Source organism: Ceratotherium simum, chromosome 29, assembly GCF_057802395.1.
Source record: "Ceratotherium simum simum isolate JZ-2026a chromosome 29, ASM5780239v1, whole genome shotgun sequence".
Lineage (NCBI taxonomy): Eukaryota > Metazoa > Chordata > Mammalia > Perissodactyla > Rhinocerotidae > Ceratotherium > Ceratotherium simum.
Genome location: NC_141928.1, coordinates 3,773,673 through 3,794,827, shown reverse-complemented (window position 1 = coordinate 3,794,827; position 21,155 = coordinate 3,773,673). Strand labels below are relative to the sequence as shown.

General features: G+C 59.7%; 1 protein-coding gene across 2 annotated transcripts in view; it reads right to left on the bottom strand.

Annotated features, from left to right (window-relative positions):
* VAV2 (vav guanine nucleotide exchange factor 2) overlaps positions 1-21,155 on the bottom strand; it is a 192,774-nt gene that overhangs the window by 58,320 nt on the left and 113,299 nt on the right. For both annotated transcript variants that reach the window (XM_087418837.1, XM_014782305.2), the window contains exon 4: positions 5,683-5,751. In XM_087418837.1, coding sequence (XP_087274963.1) covers positions 5,683-5,751 — 69 coding nt within the window. The remainder of the gene's footprint in view (positions 1-5,682; positions 5,752-21,155) is intronic.

Genomic DNA, 21,155 nt, shown 5'->3' with positions numbered 1-21,155 from the left:
CTCGTCCCCCCACTGAGGGGCACAGCACAGAGTGGCCACGGCCTCAGGGCCCGGAGGGAGAAGCGTGGCCTCCGCCCTCCCGGTAAGCAGTGCCCCCCTCCCTCCCCAGGGACAAGGAAGACCAGCTCCAGGAAGGCGTCCACACCTCCTTGAAAGCGGCATCGACCTCAGGAAACGCCTTCTACACTTCACGCACCTTAAAAAATTATCCCAACCATGCCAGCATGCCACATTTAAAGCATGCAGCTAGACATTTACGGATGAATTACATTCCCCGCCGTGTCACGATCACATTTGTTTAAGCCTGAAAATCATTTTAACTCCAACAAAAGCGAAACCAGTTGTGAGCAGTAGGCTCCTCGATCGTGAAACATGGATCCTTCAAGCTCGAAGGGATCCACGTACCACCTGGGCTGATGCTTTTATTCGAGATGGGGAAACTGAGGCCCAGAGCAGTACTAATGCGCCCAGAGTGAGACAGAACACCACCGCGAGAGCCACGTGTGGCTGGACATCAGCCGCTGAGGCCGAATGGACGCGAGCGGAGGTGGACACGGCCTCACACGGGCAGACGCCCACCTGCACGAGCTCCCCTCTCCAGCCCGCAGAGCTGATTTCCGAGCCCCCTGTCTCCACACCTGGGCACCCTCCATCCCTGAAGCACAGCCCAGCAGTCACAGCAGGCATTTCAACGTGGGCCGTGCCTTCCTGGGGGTGGCAGGGGTCCTCCTGTGAGTCCCAGGGAGTCTCAATAATTCCGATTTCTTGCAAACACCACGAGGTCTCTCAAACCATGCCGCACTTCCGCAGGGGCCGCGCTGGGCCGCGTCTCTGAGACGGGAGACCCCAGTCCCGAGCAGGCTGGCCCTGCCTTGCTCCCCGGCCTCACCCCCACTCCCACCTCTCAGGGCTCCAGGCCTTTGCGAGTCTGCCCCTTCTGCCGGGATGCCAGCCCTGCTCCTCGGCAGGTGCCTACGCGGGCTCCCAGGGTGAGCTGTCTGTGTGGGTGTGGGTTGTTCTGTGTGCAAATCCGCCTTCCAGCCCCGGGCGGGGGCTCCCCCAGGCAGGCACCTAACCCCAGCCTGCCAAGGACTCAGGCAGGTATGAGAAGTGAAGAGCACCCCAGAACAAGAGGGGGGTTGCACGGAGGGATAAGCCATTATGCAAATGCAAGGTACTAATCGTTAGAGCAATTTAAAAACAGGCTTCTCATTTTGGGCTTAGTTTGCTTGACAAAGTGTTTTTAAGTGGCAATACTTTGTGTTCATTTTTTCAACCAGCTGCTCTATTTGATTATACGACATTTAGTGATCTCAAAAGAGAGCCTGGAGCACATGAGAACATAATCTCAGTCCAGTGTCATCCATTCAAACGTGGGGGGCTCTGCAACAGCTCCTGGAGGATGTTCTGGATCCGAGACCCCCGCTGCCCACACCGAGGCACGAGCCACACATGGCTGTGCACTTGCAAACGCGGCGAGTAGGATTGAGCTGTGCTTACATTCTACGAAAGAGTGTAAGCTACATCATCCACATCTGTTATGCTGATTATGTGTGGAACTAGATAATATTTGATATGTTGGGTTAAATAAAAATACATTCTTAAAATTAAGTTCGCCTGTTTCTTTTTCTTTTTCTGATGTGGCTACTAGAAAATTTAGAATCGCACACGTGGCTTGCGTTCGATTTCTCCTGGACGGTGCTACTGTGGCCATCTGGAAACTGGAGAGGAAAGTCACGTTCTTGGTAAAAGGCATGGACGGGAACCCACCCTGCCTGAGCGCTCAGGGTGTGCCCACAATGTCACTGTCGATCTTCCCAGCAGACACGGACACCGCATGTTATACACAGGGGAACCGAGGCGCAGAGGCGTGGGTAACGTGCCACAGCCACACAAGTAGGACACGACAGAGCTGAGGCTCCCAGGTCTGTCTGAGAGACGATCCTGGCTGCTTTGGGAACAAGTCACTGTGGGAGCAGGACAGACAGACTCTCCTGCACGACCTGGGGCACCTGCTGTAGGTGGGGTGGAAGAGGGAGCAGTGTCACGTGGGCTGAGGCTGGGGGGCCCTCAATAACCTGCTGGGGCGACACTGGGGGCTGTGAAGGCCCCAGACGCCCCCGGTAAGAGCGGCCCCTCTAAGGGGTCTTCTGAGAGGGTCCCACGTGGGAGACCCCTGCCTCTCCTCCAGCGATGCCCGAGGCAGCCTGCACTTGCCCCCTTGCAATACCCACACACTGCCCTGAAACGGCCCTTAGCTTCTGCCTCCCTGCACCAAGCTCAGGGTCCCGGGAGGCAGGGGTGCGTCTCACTCCCCTTTCTAGTTCCAGCTCCTGGCCTCGAGCTGACACAGAAAGTGCTTAGTAACCAGTGGGCAAAGAATAGATGATTGAATGAATGAATGAATGAATGAAAGCCTACGTCGGGCCACTCACACATGGCGGCTCAGACCAGGCTCCTGTGTGGGAGAGAGCTGCACCTGGAGCCCGTGTCTGACTTTCCCCATCAGCTGCAGAGCACCTGAGGTCTGGGCGAGGGAGGGGCCCTTAGAAACACAAGGTGATCGTCGCTTCTGACACCTGGCCAAGAGCTCGAAAGAAAGGATTAGCTGGTTCTGCTCCAAATGTCACTCTCCTGCTCCCCACCGCTGCCCAGCGTCAGATCTAGGCTACTGCCCAGCTCCAGCCTCGACGAGTCACGGCCGCCCTCCCTCCCCCAGTGGAGGCCGGGTAAGAAATGGCATTTCTGTTTGGGTCCTGGAGATTGCCATCGCAGATAACTATCAATCCCAGGTCCACGGAGACAGGATGGTAGGAAATCTTGCTTTTTAGTGAAAGGAGAAGGAAAAAAGCACGAAAAATTTATTAAACTGGACCCATTGGGAGCAAACCGCAAGTTAAAGACTCGAATTCATTCCCCTTCCCTGTAATTCACGATTTACGTCCGCAGTGACTGCGGTCATGAGGAGCTCATTGGATTAAGGAGGCCCACTCTTAATGTCATGAGATAATACTACTGAACTGTGTGCAAAGCCACAGGCCCCCTGCTCTGGCTTCTCTACGCAAGAGGAATTACATCCTATGTTTTGGTTCAAGAGGTCAGTCACAACCGGGTTGGGCAGAGAAAAGGGAAAATGGGCACCCCGGGGTTGCCGCCTGACGCACCGCGAGGAATCTGCAAAACTGCACGTGCCCCACAAGCCTTCGGAGAAGGGCAGGAATCCCAGGGGACAGCTGAGGGGTGGGTCCCCTGGCTGGTACTGAGTGGGTATTTCATGCCGGATACGGGCTGCACAAGGCCGGTGTGGCCCCTGTCCTCCCTGCCCTCAGTCTGTGCTGACCCCTGAGGGACACTTCTGAGGGCAGAGACCCCCAACCTCAGGTCGGTGACTTAGGAGAAATGGCAGCTCAGGACTTCGCCCTCCACCCTGGACAGGGGGCTCCCCGGGCTCTGAGGGGCACCGACTTTGCATGGTGGGGAGGTTAGGGCACAGACTGGGGTCAAACCACGCCTCTGCCGCTTGCCAGTGGCTCGCCCTCTGTAGGCCTCAGTGTCTTTCTCTGTAAAGTGGGGACACCCACAGAACACACCTCACAAAGAGATTGTGGGGGAGATATGGGGATGGAGGCCCAGCAGGGCCGGCCTTCTGGCTCTGAAACACCGCCCACCACCACCGTCATCATTACCTGGTATTTCTGGCTGCGGCGTGTGCACGAGGCACGTGCTGCAAGGGGCTGAAGGGGATGCGGATAGAAAACGCAGGGTCTGCCCTCGGGAACCTTCCGGTCTGTAAGGACAGACATTTAACCACCTAATCGTGGTGCACCCACTGATGGCTCAAAGGTCAAAAGGATGTGGGTGCTCTGCGGGGTGCGGGGTGGGGTGGTGATGCTGGCTGGGCGTGTGGAGGATGACATGCTTCCCAGAGTGGGAGACCCTCGGCCTGGACTCGGCAGGTGAGGAGGAGCTCCAAGGGGGAAATACTAGGAAAGGAGGGGAGGCAGTTCCAACCCTGAGCTCAGCAAGCAAGGGGGCTGCAGACAGGATGGCGGGTGGGAGGGAGCAGGACGGGCTGGTCCTCGTCCCCCGGAGGCACCCCTCAAGCTGTGCCCCCTGAGCCTCACAGGGTGGGGTGAGCCCCTGGAGGCCCCGCACGCTGGAGTACACCTTTCTCGAAATTCTCTAAGTCCCTCTCGGATTCCTGGGACCAGTCAGCGTGCACAGTGGCATCCGGATGGGTGCTCCAGGCCTGGATGCGACCTGCGTGGACCCTGGGCCCCTTGTCTCCCCTCAGGGTGCTCTCTGGCCTGTAACCCAGGTGGGGTCGACCAGATGTCCCAAGGAGCCCCAGATTCACAGTGGGGTCCTGGGGCCGGGGGGGCAGGCCAGTTTCAGAAAGGTGGGCAGGTGGCAGCTGCTCACACCAGAGTAGGTATTTCATTCACAGAATCCCATGAGATTGGGCCGCCAGCATGCGGCTGCCATGCTGATGTTTGGATGACTCAACCTGTTTAAATAGACGGGGATCCTGCAAAAGATATTTGCCCCCCACCCTAGAGGCAGCCCCGACGAGCAGGTGAGGCTCGACAATGCAGGTACACAGTAAGTGCTGGCTCTCATTCCTGCTGTGATTCTTACTCTGTCTGTGCTGTGAGATGAGGGGAGAGACACCACAAGAGCTGTCCCACAAGAAACAGCCGTTTATCTGGGAACACAGAAACATCTGCCGTCAAACAGGAATGAGGCTCCCCGTTGGCAGGCAGCCCAGGCAGTGGGTCCTCCACCTGGCCTGAAGGGCAGTGGGCCAGCCAGGTGAGGAGCCCCCAGTGATCACCCCAGGGCCTGGGCAAGCCTGTCCCTTCTCAGGCCTCGTCTCCCCTCCTGCAGGATGGGGCACCCCAGCCTCCTCCACCCCACTGCCCCTTGTAGGGAAGCTGCCTGGCCCCTTCTCTGAGCAGCAGGCCACAGGATCCCACCCCTGGCCACAGCCGACCCTGCAGAACTAGACGATTTCTTCAGGAATAGCCACTGCCCAGGGATTCTAGTCAGTCCCGGGGGGCTCCAGGACCACGAGGTGAAACAGCCAGGAGGGATGGCCAGGCGTGGGCTGCATGTGGATAGAACAAGGAAATCCTCAGAGAGAGGAATGAAGCAGACACAAAGATGGGGTCACCGAGAAAACGGGAGATGCCCCTGTGTCTTCAGGTGGCCTGGTCTCAGTCCAGCCCCACGCCTGCCCTGTCAGGCCACGAGACCACCCTGTGCCCCAGCGGCCCTGTTTCTGGAAACGCCAGCCTGCCCCTTACCAACACAGCATCCGAGGGCCCGGCTAGGAAACGCCCCGGCCCAGCCTCACCCCCACCCCGGCTCTCCCCACAACTTTCCTCAACATCTGACCTCGTGGAGGAAGAAGTGCCCACCTGTCTGGCATCTTGCAGAAGCCCAGATTCCCACTCCGCGTGGGGGAACCCGCACCACCCCCAATCATGCAGAGATGCCCTGGGCAGGATGGCGTGGCCGGCTCTGCCTGCGGTGAGGTGGCCACGTTTTCTCCCGACCCTCCACAGCCATGTGAAGACGCCCCCTCCTCCTCCCTCCCTCCCGCGTCCCCCTCCCCCGTGCCCCTCCCCCATCTCCCCCTCCCCCTCCCCCTCCCCGTCCGTCCCCCGCCTGGGCCCTCACTCAGCCAGCTCCTCCAGGCTGCGGTAGACGTCATCGTCGTTCTCTGCGGTCTCCTCGGAGGGAAAAGGCCTGCAGGAGAGAAGGGAAGAGGGAAGTGAGCGGGTCTCCGTGGCACCGCCGGCCCCCACTGGCCCGCAGCCTGTGATCCATCACGGACCCCCTGGAATGAGGGCCCTGCTCGGCTCTGCCCGGAGGAGCAAAGGGGTTTCCGTCTGCTCTCTCCTGGGAGGAGGCAGGCTCCGCGTTACACCGATGGGTGTTAGGGAACCAGCCAGGCGCAGGTGCCGAGAGCGCGGAGACCCAGGCCCAGCCGTGTCCGCCCTGGGATACGGGGTAAGTCAGTCCCTCTCTAGGTCCCAGCGTCCCTGTTGGCAAATGAGGGAACTGGGTCAGGAGAGCAGCGAGCTTTCATCCCGTGTGACAGTCCTGCCTCCACACTCCAGAGCAATTCCAGGAACGGGGATGTGGGGCTCCCCTGGGCACCCCGTGGGGAAGCACAAGGAGGCAAGGCTGCCAGCTCCATCCATCTGGAGGAGAGGACTCAGGAGGGAATCCTGGCAGGGCAGGGCGGAGCTCGGGGGCATCCATCCTCCCTGCCCCCGGGTGGGGGCCTTCGAGACAGAGCTGCTGTGCGGGGGAAGCTGCCCACCACCCCGCCCTCGCTGGTGCCTGTGAGAAGGAAGGCTCACCCACCACTCCCGCCCACCAGCCCGCCGGGGCCGGGCTCCCGGTCAGAGCATGTTTGAAAAGCGACGGGCCTTCCACCACCGGCTGCCCTCCCACCAGGACCTGCCTCCCTCCTGCAATGGGGGCCCCCGGGAGCAGGAGGCTCGTGAGGACGAGCCCCAGGAGGGCAGCGGGTCTCTTGAAACGTCCACCCAATGGCAGCACCAACTTCCCCTCCCTCCTGGGTCACCCCCACCTGTAAGCTGTCCCTTGTCACTGCCCCCAAACCCCCAGCCCCCGTCGCATTCCCCTCCCTCAGCCACAAGCCCCAGGAGGTCTATGCACCTTTCCCGCCACCTCCCCCCGTCGCCTCCTCATCTGCCCTTGAACCCACTCGCGTCCACTCCCCCAATGAAACTGCTCTTGTCCAGAGTGACGGCAAATCCAAAGGCTGGGTCTCAGACACGATGAGCACTCTGCAGAGTGGGCAGGGGACAGAGATCCTGGGGCGGGGGCTGCAGCCTTGCCAGAGGAACCAGACGGAGTATGAGGCATTCAGAATCGGGTGAAAGGGTTTCTCTGCAGCAGGCATTGTCAGAGCCTTCGCGCTTGCATGGTACTTGAGACTCTCGAGGAGATGAGAGTGGGCTGGGAGTCTCAAACTTATCTGGACTTGAGACTCTTTATTATTTTTTTCCATGAAAACCTCACAGTTCCTTGTTTGGGGATGCACGGGGTCCCTGCCAACTCTGCCATCCCAAGATGCATCTGGGAGGAGTGAGAAAAGGGGCCGGGCGTCAGAAAGCTCCCAGCTGGTGCAAAGGGTGGCACAGCCGGCTGCAGCCCTCAGTAGACAGGCATCTGCCTCAGCAGCTCAGAATCCGGGGGAATGAGGACTCAGGGGGAGGAAGAGGGGCTTGCTGTCAGAATGCAAGGGGCTGGGGCCGCACCCCCTGCACCTGACTCCTGGGAGCGGGCGGGCCCAGAGCACGCTGCCCAGGTGTTGGGGGGCCGGCACAGGTGAGGCTCAGATCCTGCCCTGCCCTTCCTCTGAGTCTGCGTTTGCACATCTGTGAGCTGGGGGTGCACGGAGCCCAGGGCACGGCTGGGGTCAAAGGAGAGAAGGCAGACGGGGTGCTGGCACTGTGCCTACAGAGCATGCCTTCGCTGGGAGGACGGGGAAGCCCTGCGGTCCTGTCACCCCTCACTGCAGTCTGGATATAAGGAGATCCCAGTTCACAAACTAGAGGAAGGGGCAGGTCTGCAGAGAGATGGGGCCTCTGGTTGAAGAAGTCACCTGGGTAGAGAAGGCGGGGGTGGGGGGGCAATGTTTGCACCACGCCCACAGCTGGCTCTCGGCACCCACCACCAGCACAGGAGCCCACACAGCAGCCCTCAACGAAGTCGGCTTCCGATGCCCACTCCAGGGCTCCCCAGAGTCCCTGCACGCCCGCGTGCAAGCACCCACTGCCACTGCTCCCGCGGGGACCTGCAGACAAGGTGCCTGCCCCCCAGTCAGGTTAACCGCCCACACCAGGCACCTCCCCAGGAGGGAGGACGGGGCGGGAGAGCAGAGGAAATGCAGCAAGGAGCAGGGGTGGCCAGCTCCTTCAAAAGCTCTAGGCCCAATCTACCCCCTGGGGAGATGAAATGCCCCTTTAACTAAACCACGCATCTCCCTGCAGCCCAGGGGTGTCTGCTCTGGCAGGGAACCTGTTCCTCAGGATCTCGCAGGAGAGCCTGGCTGGGGGCTTCCTCGAGGGGTCAGGCTGACATTTGCTCAGCAGGGCAAAGTGGGGTGGTGGGGCCTGCTCCCCGCAGCTTCCACTACCAAGGCTCCAAGGCTCGGGGCCTGCGCGTCATGAGGTGGGGGCCCCGGGGGGCCACTGAGCCAGGTCCTGGAGGCCTGGGTCCTGCCTGACTCTGTCACAGACATGCCACGACCCTGAGTCTGAAGTCCCCAAGGCAGACCCACCAGACCAGTGGCCCCCATCCCCTGTGGTTTCATGGAAGTAGCCTGTGTCCAAGGGGACAGCGTGGCCCAGCTTGACCTCTCTGTGGGTGGGCTCTCTCCTCCCTGCAGCTCTCCCCTCCTTCCTCCCATCACCATGACAACAGCATCGTCCACTGGGCATCACGCAGCGAGAAGGGAGGAGCACAGCCGTGTGTCTTCAGGTCACAGGGAGAGCTGCAGGCCGTCACAATGCCCTGCCGTCAGCAGGGGAGGGCCCCTCACTGCCCTTCATCTCTCGTGGTTGACGGGATGAGGGCTGAGGAGCTGAGCTCTCCTTCCTTAACTGACCCCCACTGCTGAAGGTTCCAGCCCACACCCAAGTGACCACAGAAAGTGCCGGGAAGGCTCAGGCCAGGCTGAGATGTGGCCGCGGGACCCCAGAGGTAGAGTGTTTCCTCCGTTTCAGCATGAGACCCACTGCCGGGACAGGCTTCCCACTGTCCCCGCCCCCACGCCAACCACCCTCGCTCAGATCTGGCCATCTCCCTCTCCAACCTGCTCGCCAGCCATTTCTGCTTTCTCCAAATTTTAAATGACGAATGGTGTTAGTTCCATAATCAGGAAAAATGTAATCAATAATCCTACCCACTATAAAAACGGTTTCCTCATCTATGAATCAAAAATTTAAAAACCAACTCATATCCTACAAAAGGATGCTGTGTATAAAATGACACGATGGCCAAGTATTAAAGCTTTCGGGTGCAGAATGTGGAGAGCAGAGAAGACAGCAGAAAACTTGCCGAAGCACTGTGGGGCCGCGACCTTGTTCAAACGCTAACACAGGGTGGGTGAAGGCCAGCACACAAGAGTCACCACTGCCCCTGAGGAGTCTGAGCCGGTACAGGACGGCTGCTCCACTTCTAGAAACCCACTCTGCACCCACATTTCGTGAGGAAATCACCGTGGTGCTGCGTGAGAGCAAACCTGGGCAGGAGGCTGGATGCACACCCAGCGGCCCGTCTGACCAAGACTGCGCCATGATCAGCACATCCCTCAAGAACGTTTACTGACGTGGGAGATGCTCCAGCACACAGATTTGGAGGTAGAACATTCTCAGCTGTTCAAAGAATTAAAAGATATAAGGCCCTACATGCACGCACGTGCACAAACACTCCAAAAATCTGACGGTATGACTTCCAGGGGATTCAGGATAAATTATTTTTCTCTATTTCTCAACTTTTCTACAATGAACATAGCGTGTTTGTTTGTTTGAACCAGAGCACAAGCCATCACTGCGGCTGAAAATATGGTGTCTGGCTGCACGGCCCCGCCCGTTGTTTGCACCCCACTCTCTCTGGTAGGAAGAGCCCCTCTGCTCACACCTGGGCCTGGTCTGGCCTCATTAACATGGGCAGGGGATTTGGAGACAAACCCGACCTCCTCTGCCAGCACCGCCCAAGGTCCGGGGTCCTCCTCCTCCAACGGTCCTCCCGAGGGCCCAACAGGCAACATCAGCACTCCTGGGGCCTCGACAGCCATGCCCACTCTCAGGCCTCCCCCAGACCCACTGGATCAGGATCGCCGAGGGTGGGGCCCAGGAATCTGGGTTTCCATAAGCTACCAGGTGATTCTTTCGAGTGCCAGCCTTTGCTCTAAAGTCCCTTGGGAGGGTTTATCTGGACCACTCTGCCGGGGACTCGCTGGACGACCTGGACGGTGATGTCCTTTTGTATAAAAGATTGTCGATGGGAGCGTCCCTAAGGTCCTTCTTGCCTCCACACCCTCATGGAAGGCTCAGGCCCTTCCCAGAGCAGAGGAATCCACAGGGTCAGGGCGCAGAGGGATAGAGGCCTGCTTTAAGGCAAGCGGGGCAGGGTGCTATCTTCTTAAATATGTTGAAAACAGGTCACCACTGTGGGACTACACTCAAGGCCAAAGTAATTTTATTTCATGTGCTCCATTTAGATTTGCTCTTCCCCTGCCTTCAGTCCCCTGCCCCACCCCGTTCACCCAAGTCCTAGTATCCTTCAAGACTCAATTCAAGCCCCACTCAGTGGGAAGACTTGACCACCTCTCAGACTGGGTCCGTTTCCACCTAGCAGTCCCTGGCACTAGAAAGGCATGAATGGGTGGATGGTGGATAGATGGATGGACGGAAAGAAGGATGGAAGGATGGATGGATGGATGGAAAGATGGAAGGATGGATGGATGGACGGATGGATGGAAGGAAGGACGGACGGACAGGTGGGTGGGAGAGGCTGGATTTGTGGGTTGATGGACGGATGAGATCAGTGAGTGGCTGGGAGAGGGGGGAGGAAGGATGGACGGGTGGCCAAGAGGACAGGTGGGCGGGTGGCTGGATTAGTTGAGGAATGGATGGGTGGACAGATGGATGGATGGCAGATATTCTCAAGCTATTCCTTTCCCCGAAACAACAACAAATGGCAGCTCTGAATCAGATACGAGGAAGCGTCTTTAGGAAGAGCTTATGAGAAATCACACAGAGGCGTTCAAGTCACCCTGAGTTGTGACTTTACAACACTGGCCCTGATTTAACACTGGGGAGACATACTTGCATGGAGGGAGTATGAGCAGTTTCTGGGGCCACATTCCAGCTGTAACCTAAAGCCCAGAGGGGCTGGAGCAGGTGTGACTCTGTGGTCACTTTGCAACAAGGCCTGGCTCCACCTCTCCTGTTTCAGGCACCAGCTTATCATCCAGGCCCCACGGTGCTGCATCCACCAGCCAATTTCCCCTTCCCTGGCTCAACAAAACATCCAGACGTTAACTGGTGGAGTTAATCTGCTCTTTAAAAGAGGAGGGGATAAGAAGCAAGTGCAGCAAAACTGTGTGCACAGAAACGACCGTGGGTTAAGCACGGGTGCGAGGTCCTCCAGGTCCCCAGGGGGCTGGGTTCCTCTTACCCAACAGACCCTTCCTGAGGACGCACTTCCTCATGCCTGGCTGCTGGGAAGCCAGGTTTCTCACTGGCGCCACCGAGGGAATTAAGGGGATGCCCGAGCCGGAAGCAGAAAAGACGCCCAGTGCTGAGAAATTCCCAAAAAGGCCCATGGGCCAGGCGGCGTCTAGCCCACCCCACCAAGCTCCCCCAGCAGCCAGTCCTCCCGGGGGGCTGGGGGGGGTGGTGAGAGGCCTGCACACTGCTTCTCAAGGAGCCCCACACACACACACAGCACGCCTCCCCCCACAAGGTCAAGTTCAGCGTCCAGCTGCTACGGCCAGTGAGGCTATATCTGGGCAGGACAACCCCAGTCTCAGCACCGGGGGCAAGAGAGGTCACCAGCTAGAGGAAGAAGACCCAAAAAGAGGGCATCCTAAGGGGGTGCCCGAACCCGAACCCTGAATACAGAACAGAGGAGGGCACAACTCCTGCTTTCAAATCACTCCTTCCTTCTCCTTCGTTCACTCCACACGTACGTACTGGGCGCCCGCTCTGAGCTGGACCTTGGGGCTGCCGTGTGTCACTGCTTCAGGGAGAGGGCGCAGCCTGAACCCTACTCTGAAACCAATAAATCGGGCTTGGTCCTTGCCCTCAGGACTTCGAGAATCTGCTAAAAACTATGGCCTCTGTGAAGTGCCCATGGGTGTGATTGTGCCTACAGCTGCACGGGGAAAGGGTACATGGTCTGGAAGCGGGGCAGGCCAGATGCCCCGGGGGTCTTGGACCTGAAGATGCTAAACAGGTCCATGCCAGCTGGGACCCCAGGAGCTCAGCTGGATGGGGAATGTCTGGGTTTGCTTTCTTGGGAGACCCTGAGCAGTGGGCAGCCCGATTTGGCTTATAGGACATAGACCGAAGTGGCCAAAGAGAGGACCTCCGAACCCAGGCACCCTCCTTGCGAGGCAGGTTCCGGGTCTCTGGATCCTAGGGGGGAGGACCAGTTAGCTTCGCGTCTAACTGTGCTTCGGCGAGGGCTGTGGGACCTGGAACGCAGGGTTCCATGCGAAACACGAGCGGCTTGTCAGCTCTGATTTAGTGTTTCACAGGCACCAGCTGACGGGAGAGCACGCCGAGCGGCTGCGCTCCGAGCCAATGCATCTCCCCGACTCTTCACGCGCTTCAGACCCAGCTCGGGCTCGCGACCCTGCCCGGCGTCTGAGCGGCCTCCTCTGCATTATTAAATCTAATCCAGCGCTCCACCAGGCAGGGCTACGTGGCAGCTCCCAGGCCACTTCCCTAGGGGGTCCTCCACCGCAGACCACCCCCCCCAGCACGTGGCAGGTCTGCAGATGGCCCTGCCCAGGACCTGGACTGCCGCCCGGGGGCTCCATCCCTCACACCCTGGAAACCGAGCACTGGCAGGAAGCCAAAACAGAAAACCAGCACCTCTACTGCCTTCATTTTAGGGGAGGCCTTGTGGGGAGAGCAAGGAGCAAGGCCTCTGTAGGCAACAGACCCAGAATCAAATCCTGGCTCTGCTGCGGGCTCGCTGTGTGACTCTGAGCAGGGCACTCTCTCCCGCTGAGCCTCAGTTTCCCCAACTGCAGAATAGGGGTAGCAGTAACTGTTAAGATCCAGTGAGACAACACACACAGGTCCCTCCACCCAGTGAGTGTGCTGTATGTGACAGCGTGGGCCACCTTCCTTCCCCTCTGGGGGGCTCGCCCCAGGAGCCCACCTGCCACCACCAGAGCAGAGCTCCAGGTGCTGAGTCCTAGGGCCAGCCCCAGCGGGCCCACCCTGGGCTTCATTACGACGGGAAAGTGCCCCTGGCCCGGGCTCCCCCAGCCCCACCCTGGGGCACGCAGGGCCACATCATCACCAGGCCCCCCGACTCCCCTTGCTGAGCTCCTTCTCCCCGCCCCAGGAAGAGCAGCACCCAGAAACGAATGCTCCTATTCGGGACGTCAGAAGCTGCACATCAGTGCTTGGCTCCGATTCAGCTGCTCAGAACATCGAGACATTCAGAGAACCCAGCACACAGTGTTTATTTTCCCACATTCTATGAGCGTTTCAGACGAAAGACATCCAGGCTCAAGACACCCCTTAACTTCTCCTCCTTGACTTGGCGTGTGCAGGGAAGAAAGCCGATTCCAACTCACAGAAATCACTCTCTGGAGTGTGGCCCCCGAGGCCCGTGTCTACGGTAGCTTCATGGGGTGGCCGCATCAGCAGATGCCTCTGTCCTCCTTGGCCGGCCTGGTGCAGCCGAGAGAAGGGGCAGGGGCAGGGCCCGGGTTCACCTCCTGGAGGGCGAGACCAGCCCACAGTCCCAGAGGCCTGGGGGTGCTCAGCACGCAGCACCTGTCCTGCAGGGGTGACCGCCCTCCAGTCTGCCCGGGACCAGGGCGTTTCCCGGGGCGAGGGAATCCCAGCGCTAACATGGGGACAAGTTGGCCACCCCAGTCCTGCACGTGGCAGACAAGAGCGCTTCAATTTACGCGCTGACACGACCCGTGACACTCGATGGGTCACCTCCCACGGCCAGGCCTCAGTTTCCTATTCTGAAACCAGCCTCAGAATTAGGTGCGGTGGGGCTGTGGGAGGTCCCGGCACCGTGACACCATCAGATTTGGCCTCATCTCACCAGGTGTGACCAGGGGCCAGTGAGAGGGAAGAGGCCGGTGGGGGCGGGAGGGGGCGGGGGAGCCCACACTCAGGGATGGGGAATCCCATCCCTCTGGGGCACCAGTTTGCAAGGGAGACGGCAGCCAGGCCAACTGTAAAGGCACATCGAGAAACACAGCCTGGAGGACCCGGCAGACCCGTTAATTATTGGAGGAGTCACCGGGTGCCGCCTGATAATTGGCGGGGAGTCCTTGAAACACCAGGGTTCCGCTTATTAAAAACGTTTCTCCTGCTAAAGAGCCCAACTGTCAAAACAAGACAACGGATCTCTCTTCTCTTCTCAGCCCGCCACCCCACCCAGCGCAGACCGCCATCCATCGGAGGCAGCGCCAGGCCGTGTCACCCCACCCACGCCCACACCCAGCTCAGGCTACACCCTGTGTCAGAGATGAGGGGGACTCACACCCATCATGAAGGCCACGCCAGGCTGAAGGGTGCAGGGACTGCCACAAGGGCACAGAGAGCAGGAGGAGAAAAGGTGGATGGAGAACCAGGGGAAACCAAGAGGGCTTCCCACAGGAGGCGGCAGGGAGCTGATGTGGAGAGCAGTCTAATTTTGAGTTGGGAGTTCCAGCCCCGTATCAGACAGATGGGGGTTAGAATGGGCCACACAGCTTCCTAGCCTTTGAGCTTGCCCAGGGACCTGAGCCCCCAGCCTCAGTTAACTCATCTGTAAGATGGGGATAAACCCCCCCGCCTCCCAGCATCTTGTGAAGCTTCATGAGATGCAGCGTGGACACGCCTCGCACAGGCCTGGCACGTCAGGAGGTGGAGGTGGGGGTGACGGTGGACGTGGTCATGATTTAGGGCTGGAGGAGGCAGCCCAGGCAGAGGTGAACATGCCCTGCACACTGGGGGATGCACGGGCTCAGTGTGGCTGGGATGCAGGGAGGAGGCCTATGAGCTAGGAAGGGCAGGAGTCTGATGGGGTGGGGGACAAGTTGACTGATGGGCTGGCCCAGATACCACCACCAGGCTCTTAAACCAAAGTCAGTGTAGAGGTGGGAGGGTCTCTGTCTCCATGTGGTGGGGGTCCAGAAGGCGGGGACTTCGAGCTTAAGCCACTGCCCGGGCCCCCAGCAGTGACCTCTGATGCTTGCCGAGGCAGGTCCAGCAGAGGTGGGGGCCAGGGGGAAGGTGCAGCCGGCTCCGAGGTGGCTGGGGGAGACAGCAAGCACTCCCCCCAGAGGAGAAACTCGAGAGACCCCCCAAATCCCAGCCAGGCAGTTTCTGCCCTTGCTTCCAGAACCCCAGTGAGGCACAGGAAGACACTCTGACCCCAGGGTAGGGAAAGAATGGTCTGTTCCCCTGCAGCCTGCTGTCCGAGGAGGGAGGGCCCGGAGCTGCTGCTGATCACGGAGGAACGCCACTTCTCAGCAGCTATGAAGCTGAATGTATTTTTGATTTTCCAGCCCACTTCTCGGAACGAGAGAGGTTTGGAGCGGAAAGGCCGGTGGGTCGGTAGGGCCGTCCTCCCCCAACGAGCAGGGCCCAGCCTCCTGCAGCCACTTTCCTTTTCCTTCCGGGCCCTCTTGGCCTCTTCCCAGGGGACACCTGCCCGGGCTTGGCAGGAAATCTCTGCAGCCTGCCAGGGCCCTGCCCAGACGGAATGCTTGGGACACAGCCAATGGGGAAGTGACACAGAGCTCGTCACCAGCCTGCACGGGAGCAGGGAGAAGCCAGCAGGGGCGTGTCCCAGAGCCACAGCCTGCGCGACCCTCTGCGAGCACAGCTTCTCTTCTAGGCTCTTGGCAAAGGCCTCCATGCATCCCCTTTCTGCCTGGACCTGTGGGTCCTGGTTAGAGAAACGCAGCACACTCTCCACACAGAAGGTTTCCAACCTGGTCCCTGATGGGCCAGAGCCCCCAGGTGTCCCCCTAGCCTTGACCCGGGGAACCGTGCCCAAGCTCAGATGTGCTGGGCTGGGAGAGGCGGATGGGGCAGACAGACGAGGAAACTGTAGCACAGGGATGGAAGGCGACAGGCCTGATGCCCGAGGAGGAAATGGGGTGGCTCTGCCCAAGGTTCTGGAGCCCTGGCCCGGGGCTCGACAGGCTCGAGCCCTGAGAGTGCTTCTAATGCCCCCAACGGCTCCCCACCAGGGCAGCTCTGACCATGGACTGACCACCCCACCCTGGAACACTCCGGCAGCTCCTGGAAATAAAGACTCTTCCCTTTCCTCCTTCTCCACGTCCATAGCCATTTGCTCCTGAAGTGACCCCCCGGGTCCAGGGAGGCCAGTGGGGGCAGTGCAGGGCTCGGGCCGCCTCCCGACCCTCACTCTGCTCCTGATCACACAGTCGGGGCGGCTCTGGGACACAGACCACAGCGGCTAGTCTGAGCTCATGCCCCGGCACCGTGGTGTGAGTCAGCAGAAAGAAACGGCAACGTTCATTCGCCCTGCGGGTGTTAACGGCATGCTGCTGCCCTGGATGAGGCCTGCTGGAGGAGACCGTGCAGCAAGCCCAAGTCACTGTGTTAGGAAAACAGATCTTCCAGCAAACACAGCAGAGCTGGGAGACAGGTGGGGATCTGGGGGGAGGGACCGGCTGGGGGTTGTGTGGGACAACCAGGTCGCTGTGGGACCTCAGGCAAGACCCCTCCCCTCTCTGAGCCGTGCTCTCACACCTCCAAGGACAAATGGTGGCGGGGGATGGGGGTGACACGGAGGTGGAGGTGGTCTTCTCCCTTCTCCCAACTGTCCTGCCCCCTGCTGTGAAATGAAGGGTCAGCCCGTGGCCCCCAGGGAGCCACCATGACAGGGAGGGCAAACCAACGCCTGCCTGTGGTCACTCCTACGCTGCCCACCCCGGCCGCGGCAGGCATCACTAACCCATCACAGTGTTCTCTCTGGCGGAGCTGAGATGGATGGCGCTCCAGGTGGAAGGCTGACCTGTGGGTCCTGGTTAGAGAAGCAGGTCAGCTTTCTGGGGGGGCTCTGGCCAGCCCCCCATCACGTACATACTGCCCAGAGATGGGGTCAGTCCAGGGTCAGTCTGGTCAAGCCTCCACCCGCTGGCCAGGGTCCAGGGTTGGGGTGGGGGCATACCCACCCAGCTGAAAGGAGACGTGGGAAACTCAAGCCGTCCCCCTGATTCACAAGTGAGGGGGCAGGGAGGGCCTTCAGAATAGGGGGTGTCCTCAGGTTCCCCCAGTCAGGCATGACAACCGCCCACAAGACGGGGGCTACTGTCACGTCACAAAGAGGACACCAAGGCTCAGAAAGGTGAAGAAAGTAGCCCGAGGAGACCAGCCAGGAAGTGGCAGAGCCGGGCTTGGAGCCAGGACTGCTCCCAAGAAGGAGCCCCGCCACCCCTGCCCAGGCGTCTGGCCATGTCTCTGGCAGCAGCTCCTGGTCATTCCATGGGACTGACCACACACAGGGTCTGAGGTGTCACTCCCTGCACCCTCCAGCACCTCCTGTTGCCTATGGGACCCCGCTCCCCTCCCTCTACAGCCCCCTCCCCCAAGCCTCCATCACTCCCTCCCCGATGCCCCTCACCAGTCCTGGCCTCCATCCTGGAGCCCCTGTAGTCCACACGGGGCCAGAGGAGGGTTTTGGACAAAATCTCAGAGGCCACTGCCCTGCTGAAACCCCCAGGGCTTCCCCTCACACTCAGAGAGAGTGGAGACCCCCTTCTATCCCTTCTATGCCCACCCTTCCCAAAAGGGTCTCCTTCCCATCCCATCCCTCGTACTCCTGCCCCTCGCCCCTCTCCATCCCGCAGGAACCCAAGCATCTCTCCCAGAGCCTCTGCCTGTGCCTCCAAGGCCCCAGATCTGCCCACACGGCTCTGCTCACTCCTCAGGGGTCAGCCTGAATGGACGTTGCCTCCTCTGCGAGGCCCACTGACCATCGCATCTGAGTGCCTCCACTCCCGCCCCCACCCCGCCCCTCTGCCGCACCACCCTCTGACTTGTCCCCCTGAAGCTGGGGGCCTGGGAGAGGGCAACACATAGTAGGTGCACATGACGAGTGACAGGCCAGGACGAGAGGGGAGAGGTGCATGCTGGAGTGTTCCGGCACCGGGCCACTCTGGGCACATGAGGACAAGGGCAGGACTGCAGCTCTCCCACCATGCACTGGGGGAGTCCAGCTTGGCTACTTCCGAGTGGAGGACTGGACCTCAGCCCTGCTGGATGGCGCCAGCGCTGGGTCTGACGGCGGCCTGGGCGGGCTGGGCTGGGCGAGGGCCAGCTGTCCGGGCCTGTGATTCCTCACCTTGGAGTCTGTAGGGCCGAGGGCCCAGCCAAGCCTCGGGGCCGGGCTCCAGGCCTCAGCTTCAATCAGAACCACTGGTGCCGCCGGCTGCCCTCCTGGGAGGGGCATGGCCGGACCCCTATTCCATCCAAACCCTGCTCGCAGACCGCCAGCCACATTTCTAAGCTGGAGTGGTGTGCAGGGCCCCGTGAGTGCTCAAGGAAGGGAGGGTCCAAGAATGGAATTCACCAGATGGCAGAAAACCCAGCTTTCGGCAGCCACCAACCCCACCGGGGACCAGGCCAAAGCCAGAACAGCATCTCCACTATGAGCAGCTCCAGTGCTGGGCGGGGTAGAGGCCTGCCTCGGTCTCCCCCCTCAGCGACCCCAAAGGAGATATGGAGCCTTACCTGCCTCAAAGTCAGCAGGTGAGGCCTGAGGCCGGTGTCCCCAGCCCCAGAGGCCAGAGGCTGGAAGGGCCCGGAGACGCCCCGGGCAGTGGATCTGTGCCTGGGTCAACGCTGGGCCCAGGGCCCTGGGATCCCCAGTTGACTCCCACCTGAGGACAGGGGGGTGGAGTCCCAGCTCCACCACCCACCAGCTGGTGACCGTGGGCAAGAGGTGCCCTCTCAGGGCCTCAGCCTCCTCCTCTGCAAAGTGAGGCTGAAACCCCTGCCTCCAGGGTCCAGGGGAGCACTCAGTGAGCTAACCATGGGAAGTGCCCAGCCGCACGCGTGGTCGCTGCTGCTGTGATGGGGGGATGGGAATAGGAGGGGGGACAGAAGGGGACGGCAGCTCCGGGAGGGCCAACCAAGACACAGAGCCACACGCCACGAGCCGCACTAATCACACGACAGTGAGCAGAACAAGTGACTGGCCCCTGACTGACCCTTTATCAAAGGTCCAAAACAATGAAGACTAAACAAAACTACACACAAAATACAATAAAGCTAGGGGCTGGCCCGGTGGTGTGGTGGTTAAGTTCGCGTGCTCTGCTTTGGCAGCCCAAGTGTCCAGGTTCAAATCCCGGGCGCGGACCGATGCACTGCTCATCAAGCCATGCTGTGGCGGCGTCCCATATAAAGTAGAGGAAGATAAGCACAGATGTTAGCCCAGGGCCAGTCTTCCTCAGCAAAAAGAGGAGGATTGGCAACAGATGTTAGCTCAAGGCCAATCTTCCTCACCAAAAAAAATAAATAAAAAATAAACAATAAAGCTAATTCAACAAGAGCAAGGAGACAATGAACCTAAAGTCTGGATGGCGGATCCTTCCGGATGGGGCCGCCAGGGGCCAGGACCAGTGAGGGCATGGGTAGTGATATTTCCTTGTGCCCTGAGAGCTAGAATATTCTAGTTCTTCAGTTGATTGACGGGCTCATGAGTGTTAAAAATAATTAAAAATTAAATAAATGAATGAATAAAAATTGAAGAAGGAAAGATCAGAACAGAGAATAGGAAGGTAACGAAAAAAGCCAGACAGTCAATTCCAAGACTCCTTTCTCTCCTGTCACATACCGCTGCGCGCTGGGTAACGAGGCCACGCGGTGGCGGGGCGGCCCGGCGGGAACCCGAGTCCTGAGCGCGGAGCCGCGTATCGCTGTGGGCTGAGCAGGAGGTGAGGGAGACAGCTGTGGGCGACAGGCCGGCTCCGGGCTCACTCGGCTCACCTGCCTAGAACCAGACATCACCGTGGGGGCCTGTGTTTGAAGTCGGCTCCCCTCAACGCGTGACTTCGGGCGAGCCCCTCAGCCTCCCAGCCTCAGTTTCCTCCTCTGTACAATAGGGATAACAATAGTCCCCACTCCCAGGGGTGAGGGCCTGTCACTGAACATCCTGTCTTCACCAACAGGGCAGAGTCTGTTCCGCCGGAGGCTGACTGTCAGCCTGGCCCTGGGGACAAGTAATGGAGCAGAACACAGCCACACACACGCTGGCTGCTGTAGGTCACCGAGACGCAGCGGCTATTTGTTGCCACTGCAGAACCTGGTCCACCTTGAGCAACAGAAGCAGCCAGCGCAGAGGAGAGCCACGGTGAGGACAGCACAGCGACATTCGGAGGACTGGCCCTTTATCACTAAATAACTGGACTGTTCAATAATAAACAGTAAGAAGACCGCCCCTCTTCCAGTGACGAGACGAGAGGGACTCAGGCTTGTCCGAGGGCTGTCTGTGCACGGAACTGGGTGGACCCAAAGCACCTGAAGGCAGCTTCTTTCCACACGATGCTGCATCTCGCCATGTCCCTAAGTCACTTGTTACGCCAGCCTCTTGCCAAGGGCAAGACTTGGGCAGGTCCCTCCCCATCGGCCACAGTTGGGAGCAGAGCTCAGGGCTGTAGAGAGCAGAGCTGGCCTCACCCCAGAGCTGGGCTGGGGGGCCCTGCTGACGACAGGCCACATCCCCCATCGCCGGCTGTGCCGGGGTGTCCCATTCTGTTCCAGGGGCATTTTTAACGCCCTCACATCCTTCCTGCATATGTATAAATCCCACTGCAAAACATGACAAGACTTTTCTCCTCGGCCTCTGAAAACGAGCCGGTAATGTTACCCAGCTGCCTGATGAATTTTTAATGGTGATATTTGCTGAAGAGGCTGCCTTTGATTGTTTTGCTTGTTACAGAGTGAAGCCGTCTTTGCTCCCTAGAGGCTCTGAGAAGGCTCTGGCCCCAGTGCACGTGGACATTCTTCCCGCCCCCAACACTGAGTGCTATTGGGACAGGGCACCAGTAGAAGGAGGAGGCCCACCCTCCAGTCCTTGCTAACTGGAGGCGGCCTCTGAACCTCAACTTCCCTGCCAGCTGCTGCACCCCCTCGGCATTCTGGTCTCGGGGCGGCACGGGCTGAGGAAGGGCTTGGGGTAGGGTTCTTGGGGGTGTTGGTCAGCTTCCAGGAAGTGCAGCTTCACACCTCCACACACAGGCATGCCGAGCCTGAGGGACCCCCATCTGGTCCTTGCCCCAGAGCTCAATGCCCAGCAAAACCCATGTCCCCATCATGTTAGGGTCCTGGGGCCGCCAACGACCAAGTCCCACAAACTGGGCAGCTGACAACAACAGAAGTTCA